The sequence below is a fragment of the Lepidochelys olivacea genome (genome assembly GCF_965140295.1).
Source record: "Lepidochelys olivacea isolate rLepOli2 genome assembly, chromosome: 8".
Taxonomy (NCBI): domain Eukaryota; kingdom Metazoa; phylum Chordata; order Testudines; family Cheloniidae; genus Lepidochelys; species Lepidochelys olivacea.
The window spans coordinates 52,946,805-52,958,734 of NC_140418.1; the positions used below are offsets into that span (position 1 = coordinate 52,946,805).

The 11,930-nt window shown below is 46.7% G+C and overlaps 1 protein-coding gene across 1 annotated transcript in view; it reads left to right on the forward strand.

Annotated features, from left to right (window-relative positions):
* The window catches only part of LHX4 (LIM homeobox 4), a gene marked incomplete at both ends in the record, with an annotated part of 59,005 nt that extends 49,848 nt beyond the window's left edge, over positions 1 to 9,157 (forward strand). The window contains 3 exons of the mRNA XM_084635824.1: positions 5,764 to 5,918; positions 6,639 to 6,810; positions 8,763 to 9,157. Coding sequence (XP_084491950.1) covers positions 5,764 to 5,918; positions 6,639 to 6,810; positions 8,763 to 9,157 — 722 coding nt within the window. The remainder of the gene's footprint in view (positions 1 to 5,763; positions 5,919 to 6,638; positions 6,811 to 8,762) is intronic.
* Positions 9,158 to 11,930: the final 2,773 nt, after the last annotated feature.

The window sequence follows — 11,930 nt, forward strand, 5'->3', positions numbered from 1 at the left end:
ATTGAGGGCACAACAAGCATGCAAATCACTCTTTTCTCTGCAGGGGTACCCAGGCTGTGGGCGACCCCAGGGCAAATCCCTCCTCTGCAAAGGTATTTGACCAGGCATCCCCTATGTCTCAGGGCAGTTAGCTGGAGGGAGAAGATACTCAGTCAAACTTCTTCTTAACAAGCAGAGAGGGGATTTGACCCAGGTTCACCCACAGCCCAGCTGAGTAGGCTAGCCACTAGACTATAGAGCGAGTCTCACTCTTTCGTTGGCCTAAATGCACAGGCACCAACCCCCATTCTCCCCTGGACTTTTTCCACTTTGTCCATATCCTTCCTAAATTATGGTACCCAGAACTGGACCCAGTACTCCAGCTGGGCCCTCACCTGTGCCAAGTAGAGCAGGACAACTACCTCCTGTTTCTTACCTATGACACTCCTCTTAATACACCCCAGAATCATATTAGCCTTTTTTGCAGCTGCATCACATCGATGTTTCATGTTCAGTTTGTGATCCACTCTAGCCTGCAGAGCCTTTTCAGCAGTACTAATACCTAGCCAGTTATTCCCCACTTTGTAGTTGTGCATTTGATTTTTCCTTCCTAAGTGATGTACTTTGCGTTTGTCTTTATTGAATTTCATCTGGTTGAATTCAGACCAATTCTCCAATTTGTCAAGGTCATTTTGAATTTTAAACCTGTCCTCCAAAGTGCTAGCAGCCCCTCCCAGCTTGGTGTCATCTGTAAATTTTATAAGCATACTCTCTACTCCATTATCCACGTCATTAATCAAAATATTGAATAGTACTAGACCAAGGACTGACCCCTGTGGACCCCCACTAGATATGCCCTCCCAACTTGACAGCAAACCATTGATAACTACTCTATGAGTATGGTCTTTCAACCAGTTGTGCACCCATCTTATGGTAAATGTATCGACACCGCATTTCTCTAGTTTGCTTATGAGACTGTCATGTGGGACTGTGTCTAAAGCCTTTCTAAAATCAGGTATATCTCATCTACTGCTCCCCCTCTCAGCAACCTTGTCAAAGAAGGACATTAAGTTGTTTTGGCCTGATTTGTTCTTGACAAATCCATGGTGACTATTCCTTATAACTCTATTATCCTCCAGGTTCTTACAAACGGATTGTTTAATAATTTGCTCCAGTATCTTTCCAGGTATTGAAGTTATGCAGACAGATCTATAATTGCCCAGGTCCTCCTTGTTCCCCTTTTTAAAGACAGGCACTATGTTTGCCCCTTTCCAGTCTTCTGGGACCTCTCCCATCCTCCAAGAATTCTCAAAGATAATTGCTAATGATTCCGGGATTGCTTCAGCTAGTTCCTTAAGAACCCTAAGATGAATTTCATCAGGCCCTGCTGACTTGAACACATCTAACTTATCTAAACATTCTTTAACCTGCTCTTTCCCTACTGTTCTTTCCCTGGGTGTTAATATTCATTGTGTTGAGGATCTGGTTATCATTAACATTAATCATCTTTCTCTTGCTCCTAATGTATTTAAAGAACCTCTTCTTCTTGCCTTTTATGTCCCTTGCCAGGTATATGTAATATACCATATTACAGGCAAACAGCACTGTGACCATAAGGGAGCTGAGAATGGGCATGCCACAGGCATGTAGCCCTGAGACTGGATGAGAAGGGTTGTGAGAATGGGCATGGTTGGTTCATACCCCAGACACATCACTAAGACCAAGAGAGCTGAGAATGGGCCTGCTTTGTGAATGCGACAAGCACTGAGATCAGGGTGGGGGATGCAGAATAGACACCATCACTGCAGACCACAGCTGCGCACCCAAGAACGCGGTGGGAAATTGAGAACAAGCAGTCTCAGTGCATGCCATAGACTGGGGGTTGGGGGTGAGAGAGACACATTGTGGAGCATCCCTTCCCCCATGGCTCTGCTGCCTGGGGATGGGGGGCGGGGAGGAGAAGAGCTCTAAACTCCTTCACCACATACTGCTCTGGGTGCTCAGCTGCTGCCTTCAGCCATCTCTTTTTCCCCATGTCACTGACAGCTGAAGTAGAGTCATCACAACCACTGACAGCATGAATGTTTGGCAGCATCTGAGACACATCCACTCCCAGCTCCAGCCTCTCCATTCATGGGAACGAGGCTCATCTTTTGGCCGACCCCAGTTTTGAAAAAGAATTAATCTCTCCCAAGAACAGAGCAATATTTTGGATACATGGATGAAACATCTGAATCCAAGCACCACATCAGCACCCCGTTTACTCCGAGTGTTTGCTTTGCATGAGCAACATGCAAGAATGTGCGTGAATCTGCTTCCTCGAGTTCTCGTATTGCAGAATGGTTACCAGGCCCTGCTTTCACTGCACGTGTGATGTGGTGAAACCCACCAGCAAGGTACACGTTGCGACTAGGTGACAATCTCTGTCCACCCTTCACGAGCCAGGCACTGAGAAGAAAGCGTGCAATGTTAGATTTATTCTTTGAATTTGATATCATCTGCAAGCGTTGCTTTGGTAATGGTATGAACATAGTGGGGGCTCCGAATGTCTTGCATTTGGACATTCCCCCTGCAGGCTCTCTCACCAGATTTGATTGATTCTTCATTTGCATAATTGTCACCCACAATAGCAGTGTATTGACATTGCAGTCTGACGATAGTGTGCAGACAGCTCCCAGTAGTTTTGCACTTGGCAGTATCATTGCACGCCATCAGCAGAAGCATCCTGAGTTCAAGAATAGCTAATGCTAGCTCATTAGATGCTGGTAGCTCAATCAATGACAGATTTTTCTCAAGCCAAGACAGCGTGTTGCTCTTTTGGATCTTTCTTAGAGATCCACCCAGTTGAAGAGGGAAAGTGGGACAGGTGCCAGCTCACATGTCATCAAACCCTGGATATCAACATTTCTGGACTGGGCAATAACTCATTGCTGAATATCTGACAATCAATAGTTATCACTTGTGCTGATTGCTTCTTCTTTTGTTTGATTGTTGTGTTGAGACTACCAAATGATTTGAGATTATGCCTTTCTATGGGCTGAAAGAGGTCTCCCTTGCCCCTTTGCAGCCTTCTGGTTACTAACAGCTTCATTTCTTATGTGCCAGTCTCTCTTATCAAGCACAAACCTTCTGCACTTTCAGATGGAGTCATAGTAGACATTGCAACGTTCACAAGTGACTGTCTGTTGTGTGGCCTTGTTCCAGGTTCAATGCTAAAAGGATTGGTCATTCTTTCAGTCACAAAACATAATACCTTAGAATTTCATCTGCAGCCATGTGCTTTGTGGTAGCTTCTTTGTGGAGATTGAAGGCTGCATTCCACACCTTTGTTTTGTCATAGCTGTTACAGCTGCCTTAAAATGTGCAGTCAGGTAATCCTTGGTCAGAGCCCTATCTTTTGTGCAAAGATGCTGATGATTCCTACAGTCCTTGTTCAGAGATTGCTCAATGGCCATGTCACAGTGTAAGTATCCCACTGAAGCTTCCTATTAGCATAAGCTTCCTATCAGCTTGGGTACAATATATATCTGGTTTCTCCTCCTCCAGAGATCTGGTTTCTGCTACATTTACACAACCCATCTGGCATAATTCATATGACCACACTGTCATAGTGGGATCATCTCTGCAAATGTCTCAAGCTCCATGGACTTGTTATTGCCTCTCTTTGCTGCTGTGTAATCCATCCGTGGTTGGGAGCAATGTAGTTTTCCCGGGATGGAAGTGTATGTGAACAGTTTTTCCCTTGGGTAACGGAAGTATCCATGACCTGCTGCAATGCTTGGGAGCTGTTCAAGTCTGCCAGAGCATTCTGTGCTTCCACTCCGTTTTCTCTGTGAACCTGCTCCACATCTTCAAATGCTTCAATGTGTGTTTGAGCTTCCTCCAAGATGTGTCTCTTCTAATCTTCTGGGATCATCATTGTGCACGGAATTACCAAGTGCCACCCACTTCAAGCGAGTCATTGCCTCATTCATAAGTTTATGGATTCTAATGTCCTGGTTATATGCCTTCCCTCTTAGAGCATGGCTGAAGCACCAAAGATGCTGGCTTCCACAAGGATGTCTTCAAACCCACTCTCTGGCAGCACACTGCCTGTATCACACATGACATTTGCTACTTGATTCATGCCTCCCTTCTCAAGGTGGTCATTGTCAAATCTGTTTTGATTCCTCCATTTAATCAATAGTACTTTGCAGTAGATTGCTTCATCATACATGACACAGGTCCAGTCTTGGCCCAGAGAGTGGAACATATCTTGAAAACATTTCATCCTGGTGTGCACTGCGTCAACATCAGTTGCCAGTGAAGGAGTCATTGGACAGTAGCCAATATTCATAAAATAGCAGACAGAAAAACTTTTCAACAAATAATGACAAATATTTAGATCAGGGGTCGGCAACCTTCCAGAAGTGGTGTGCTGAGTCTCCATTTATTCGCTCTAATTTAAGGTTTCACGTGCCAGTAATATATGTTAACATTTTTAGAAGGTCTCTTTTAATAAGTCTTTAATAGATAACTAAACAATTGTTGTATGTAAAGTAAATAATGTTTGTAAAATGTTTAAGACACTTCATTTAAAATTAAATTAAAATGCAGAGCCCCCCAGTCCTGTGGCCACTGAAAATCGGCTCGCGTGCCGCCTTTGGCACACGTGCCATAGGTTGCCTACCCCTGATTTAGATGTATCACATGTTTCAAAAAAGCTCATAGTGTCGTATGACCACAGACTTTTGTTTTAATCGAAGGCAAAAAAGTATAGGAAAATGCATAAAATATATCACGTGGGACAAAATATTTCCTAACATTTCCAGGAGTACTAGTTTAGTTGCATAGTTGCATAATCAGTTGTATTTAAAAGCTTTCTGCCAATGTTGGTCAAAATTAGATTATGTTTCTTCAAGTTATGGCCCTTTTTGTGATTTTATGGGGTTTTTTGGTTGGTTGCCCAATAACGTTTAAACACTGTGTGATAGAAAAAACTGCACCACTTCCACCATCTATGTCCACACTGGCGATGACCACCAGATATGTGCTTAACGTATGGGAGCAATGAACTTTTTCCAGCTGAAGGGTTTCCCTAACTCATTAATGAGACCCCCTTTTTAAATCTGTCTGGTACACTATGGAACTTTTAAAAAGAGGCAAGGTTGTTATATTGGAAGGAAAGAGATTAAAATGTTCTCAGGTTCATCCTTAAAAGAGGAAGGATGGTCTGGTGGTTAGGATGCAAGACGGGGACTCAGCAGCCCCATGTTCAGCTCCCTGCTCTGCTACAAACTTCCTGTGTGGGCAAGTCACTTAGGCCCAGATCCTCAAAGGTATTTAGGTGCCTCACCCTCAGGGAAATCAATGGGAGTGAGGCACCTAAATACCTATGAGGATCTGTGCCTCAGTTCCCACTCTGTACAATGGGAATGATAGCACTGCCCTGCTTCCCAGGGGTGCTGTGAGGATAAATACATTACAGAGTGCGTGGCACTCAGATACTAGGGTCACAGGGACCAGGACCTTAGATAGGTTTTCCGTGTTGAAAGAGGAGCATTGTCACACTGCGTTCTTGGAGACCTGGAAGGCCACGTTTTACCAAGACAAAGTCACTGAAAAACAAGGGCTGAATTTTGCAAGCTCCCTATCTCCCGCCCCCACCCCTCCCGGCCGCAGCTAAGGCTAATTAAAATCAACTGCATCTTGCTTTAGATTTTGACATTCCTTCTGTGCTGGTCATTGGCCAGCTTCTATTTTGCACTGTCTGTTCCAAACTGGTAAGAAATTGTTCTATTCCAGATGATTCAGAAGCTGGAGCCAAGAGGCCACGAACCACCATCACAGCCAAACAGTTGGAAACGTTAAAAAACGCCTATAAAAACTCCCCCAAACCCGCCAGGCACGTGCGGGAGCAGCTGTCCTCGGAAACGGGGCTGGACATGAGGGTGGTGCAGGTGAGACTGCTACCGTTGAAGTATTTTTCCATTCCCTTCTTGTCCTGACCAAGCTGTGCACATCACATTCCCCTTGCGGCGCACAACCCCCGCACTGAATTCCAAGGTAGCACAGAAGGAAGCCAGGCCAGGAAAGCTGGCTGAGCAGTAAGGCCCCCATCCTGTGACTGACAGCCCGTGACTGGACTGCTGTGCCTGTGCACTGCCCCAGGGGGTGCATCTGTCCACCATCTTGATCACAGCACAGGATCCGAACCAAGGAGCTGAATCTCCCTTGTTATTAGCAGTAAGGAGTGATTTAGATGTGAGTTTTCAATACCAGCAAAAAACGGGCACTGCGTGTTTGGGTGCATATCCCAAGGAGATCTGCCATGGGGCAGAAGGCAACTGACCCAATCTATGGGCCTGAAATGCTGAATACTGGGTCTGAGCCTTGGGGAAGCTTGGATGCAGAACTGGATCTGGGCATTGTGGCTCAGGCCCATTTCTATATGCTGTATCCAACCTGGAACCCCTCAGACTAGGGCGAAGTTCAGCTCTGAATCCACTGGCCTTGGCACCCTAAGCTACAGTGGAACTGGGTTCCTGGGTCTGAACCATCTTGAACTTCAGGGAGGATCAGAACCAGCCCTGAATTTTTCTGTCCAGGCCAAGCTTTTTCTCCCTGCACGTGCTCCTTTCAGTGACTCTGGGACTCTGTTTCTCCCTTTGTTGCTCCAGGTCTGGTTTCAAAACAGGCGGGCCAAAGAAAAACGGCTGAAGAAGGATGCTGGGCGGCACCGCTGGGGCCAGTTCTACAAGAGCGTGAAGAGGACCCGTGGGGGCAGCAAACACGAGAAGGAGAGCTCTGCGGAGGACTGTGGGGTTAGTGACAGTGAGCTGAGCTTCCGAGGTGAGTGGGGCAGGAAGGCCGGGGGGATGAAGGTGGGAAGAGACGGGTTGTAACACAGGGTGGGCCCCAGGGGCTTCCTGCAGAGTGGGATGATTTCCTGTGCTTAGGCACAGCTCGGCATCCCACATTGGGAAGAAGAATGCCTAGATTTCTCTTCCACCAGAAACGGGAACGATCCTTGAAACTGATGTCCCATCTGAAGACCTATGAGATAATCTCATGGCTGGTGGCTCGTTGGGGCTTTTTGCACTCGAGGAAAATGATTAATTATTGGCCTGTGTCATGCATGGCCAGAAACCCCTCTAACAACAGAGCTAGGAACTGACACACACTTACTAAGGGTGTGTCCATTCTGAGCTCCAGCGAAGGGGAACTTCCCAAAAAAAGAACTGCCGTGCTGGCCTAGAGCAATGGTCCCTCTAGCGTGGGGATGCATCAGGGCAAGGTGGAATGACCGTAGGATGCACTTCACTGTGTAATAGGATATTATGAAGGGAAATATTTTCCTCATCTCTACTCATGATTAGTCCCACCCCTGAAGCCTGAGGACTGATAGCCCATGAAAAGTGTATCTGAGCTAACTTCCCTGGCAATGTGATTCGTATCGGCATGAATGGCTAGTCCTTGTTGGAAACTCACCTGCCTCAATACGTTAATAAACTCCCACTCGGACTCACACCAGCAGCCACCTGCAGGCTGCCACAGCTCAGTGGACTTGGACCCTCTTCCATGACAGCTGGATTTGGCCGCTGCATTTCAGCTGTCATCGAGACTCACCGCAGCAGCCTCACAGCTAATGGAGGGGGGGTTCCCCAGAGACAGTACAGGGAGACTTGGAAAAGGATGGTGTGACAGCCTCCACCTTGGCTGGTGCACTGGAAATTGAACCAGGGACCTCTAGAGCTGAAACCATAAGTCTGCAGCTCCAGCGAAGCAGGCAGGCTCTGTGGGCTGGGCACAGAAGGGGACATGACATCAGCAGGTTGCACAGGCACCTCCTGCATTACTGGTCTTTCTTCAGGGAGTTCCCCACCCAGGTCTGAACACTCAAGTAGGAGTTTGCAGTGTAAATACAATGATCACTGTGGACTGTTTTTTAGGCCATTGTTATACTGTGATTGGATGGTCACCTAGAGTGAAAAGAATCACGAATACTGTATAGGATACTGACCAGAAACCTATTCCCTGCTGCCCCGTTTTTCTAATCAGTCAAACCCCAGCGTTTTAATGGAACCCAGTTGGAAAAATAACTTTAAAGCAATCATTTAACAATAGTTTAACTTTAAAATGGTCTCTGTGAATCATCGCAGCAAATATACAAGCCAGGACACTATTTGGCTATTTATGGTCTAATGAGAGCCAGCTATGGCTCCCAGACTGGTCTGTAGTGCCTGTGTATCAAGCCTGGTCCATAATTAGTTTACAATGCCCTTTATGAGGGCGAATGCATCTGGTGAGAATCAAGAGACCTTCCCAAAAAGAGGCTATGTGCCACCAGCTTTCGTATGACTGTGGAATAAAAGATTTACAGTAATCCTGTCTCGTGTTTGGCTGTACAAAAGGCACTACAAGAACCAAGGGAGGTGTGTGGGGTTAGCAAAAGGGTAGAAATAAGTGTGGTACCATTCCGAATTTATTCTTAATTGGTTGCACTATTTACTCTGGCTAAGTACTAAGCAGAGCAGGGAGAGCACATGTGCAGCTGGTGTAAATTGGCGGCTCTATTTCAACGGAGCTTCCCCAGCTCGTGTCAAGTGAGAATCTGGCTCAGGATGTCATACAACTGGCCTTCAGTGAGGGCCAGTTTTCTTTGAGTATGTGCTCTGTTGGCCCAGCTCATTCCTGGTGTAACCCCACTGACTCCAGTGAAGTTACTCAAGAGATGCGTTTGGTCCTGACTGACCATAGAATGTTTTACACTCATAAATCAGTCTTACTTCTTTCCTTCACAGAAGATCAGATCCTCTCTGAGCTTGGCCACTCCAACAGAATTTATGGAAATGTTGGGGATGTTGCTAGTGGACAGTTAATGAACGGAAGCTTCTCCATGGATGGGACAGGACAATCTTACCAGGACTTGAGGGATGGAAGCCCCTATGGAATTCCTCAGTCTCCATCTTCCATATCGTCCCTTCCTGCCCATACTCCATTGCTCAATGGTCTGGATTACACAATGGACACTAATTTAGGAATAATAGCACATGGAGGGCAAGGGGTGAGCCAGACACTCAGAGCAATGGCTGGGGGACCAACCTCCGATATTTCTACAGGAAGCAGTGTTGGCTATCCAGACTTTCCAACAAGTCCTGCCTCTTGGCTTGATGAAATGGATCATCCTCCTTTTTAAGCATCTCCTGCTCCCCACCCTGTCCCCCTCATTCTTTTGGCCTGAAAGTGTGCTCAAACTAGCAAAAGAGACAACAAGCGATCTTCAAGCATCCCAGACATACCACACCAGAAAATTTCCATTATTTTCAATGGGAATCCACCACTGGTTCCTGGAGGGTTGTGAGATGATAGTGTGGTGTTTTTTCCCTTTTTCACTTGGGGAGTGGGTGAGCAGGAGACATCCTTCTGAATACAGCACACTGGCATACAGTATCTGATTCTAGGTTTTCAGGCTCATAGTAAAATACAAACTCATTGAGTCTCTCCAGGTCAAAGACTCTTTGCTGTTGAGTGCTTTTGAAGCACATGTTGGCTGGCTCAGCAGATCTGGGCGATTATGAACTCCAGGTCAGTCGGTGCTCTCTTACTTGGAGTTGAACGAATTATAAATGCCTCCAAGCCCCTTGCTCTTATCATGAATTGCCTGTGCACAGGCAGTTGAACTGACCTTCCCCATAGCTATGGAAATGCAGTGTTTACAAAGCCAGGCCATGCTTACCCAGCACTATACCATGGTCAGGGGTCTGACCCGAAAGGGCGAGTAAATAATGACAACCCTGGGGGAGAAAAGCTATTGAGATTTTTTCCGTATAAAAATGTGATTGTCCTCCCTTCCCCACTGAATATTACCATTGGCTCTTTGCATAAAAAAGTTCATGAATGAGGTTGAATGGATATCAGGGCAAGCTGCAGTCCTACTGCAAGCATTGGGTCAAAGTACTAGACAGGTACCATGGGTGAAAGTTACCCATGTGCAGCGGGACAGCACAAGGGCTATGTGCCACTTAAGCCCTCAGTATTAGGCTAAGTGGTGCAACGACTTTGTACTGACCCCTCTGCATAAGGGTGAGCTTCTACACTGGACAATACCTTGTGTTAGAACGTGTTAACCCCTCAATAACGGCAGTGTTCAGAATCATGTCAGTGGTCATGAGTAACTGCGCTCTGGAAATGACATTTATCAGCTGATTATGATTCTAACCCCAACAGTCCTTGTCCACATTGACTGCTAACATGTTTTACATCATTACTGTTTATATTACAGTAGGGCCCAGAGGTCTCATTGTGCCAGGTACTGTACAGATAATCCCTGTCCCAACGAGGTCTCAGTCTAACTAAGGAAGACAGACCATGTGTGGGAGGGGAAACAGAGGTGAAGGGATGTGCCCCAGGCCACAAGGCTAATGTAATAGCAGAGGCAGGATTAGAACGCAGGTCTCCTGACTCCCAGCCTGGTGCCCAGTCTGGTACCACACCACACTGCCGCACTGTCAGAGCTAACATGTTATAACACAATACGTTTTCCCGGTGCAGACAATCCCTAAGTGATTTCATTCTTAGGCCCTTGAGTAAGGTCGGCTGGAATTCGTCCATGGGAGATAATTCAAGACATCCCCTGATGGTCATTTTCCACCGAGCTGGTGCATAAGATGCTGCTTTTTTGCTTTTGGTAGAAGGTCATGTGCTCCCCCACAGATAAAGCCCCTCAGCCACCCGCTGATCAGACAGCAAGTCAAATAGTGAGAAAGTGTAATGGAAAGACAATCAATAAAGCCAAATGGTGGTGAGGATCAAGATGGCTTTCAAACCAACCAAGCCACCTCGTGCATGATTCCTTTGGATGAGCCTGCTGTGCAAAAGAGACAGCAAAGCCATCTTCTGTTTTCAAGGGTTATTTTTAGCTACTGGGTTTCAAAGTGACTCCACACTGTCAAGATGTCTGCAGTAGAGACATAAATACTGTAGAACTGTTGATTTTAGTGCAAGAGAAGACGGGTGCCTATCCCATGAGATTATTATTCTGCTTCCTGGGAAGTGGGACTGCTCCATTAATTTACAGCCAATAGCTCCACCCCAACTGTTTTGTTCAGAAACCTGGCTCAGCTGAAGGGTGGAACTGATTCTGCTTACAGCACCACAGGGGTTTTATCCCTTGGGTTCATGTCACCAGGAAGTGACCCCCAAGCTGCGTTTGTCTCAGTGCTGCGGGAGAGCACACGGATGTTCTATAAGCAGCCGGCTTTGTGGGCGTTACAGTGCTCTTTGCTAGAGGATGGAGATGCTGAATGTCAAATAGGAGATGCTGCAAGGGAGAAGCTAACCCGAGAGGGGCTGCACACTTAGCTCCAGGCTCATCTGGAAATCTTCACACACTCTGGTGTTTCCTCAGCTCTGCTAGGCTCTTGCAAACACACACGCATCTGCAGAAGCCACAGGGCTCCTCTTCCCCACAGCCTGTGACATTAAAGCAGCTAGAAGGACACGTCCTCTTTCTCGTAGACGAGCTGTGTCTGAGCAGCCCAATCCTGAACACACACGTGCACCACGACAGGGTCAAAGCTGCTTGGTAAAGCTTCCTCTCCTGGGATTGCTCCACAGTCGGAGCTTTTATTGTGGATGAAGATGATTTTGTTCCCATTCCTCCTCAAGCATCTTGTCTGGGGCCAGCTGGGTAGGCTGGAGACAGTGACGTAGGTCAAGAGGAAAGGTCTTTATTGGCACAGCATGGTTTCATATTAGATTGTAAGCTCTTCAGGGCAGGGGCTGTGTCTTTCCCTCCATCTGTACAGCACCTAGCACCTATGAAGGTTACTACTAATGCTTGGAGGCAGCTCCAGCGGTCAGCTGGTTCTTCCCTTCTCCAGCCATCACACAGCCAGCCCTCACCAGCTTTAGTGGCTCTCACAGCTCATCTGCCTCACACTGAGCATGCCATCCAAGTGGCCCCTGTC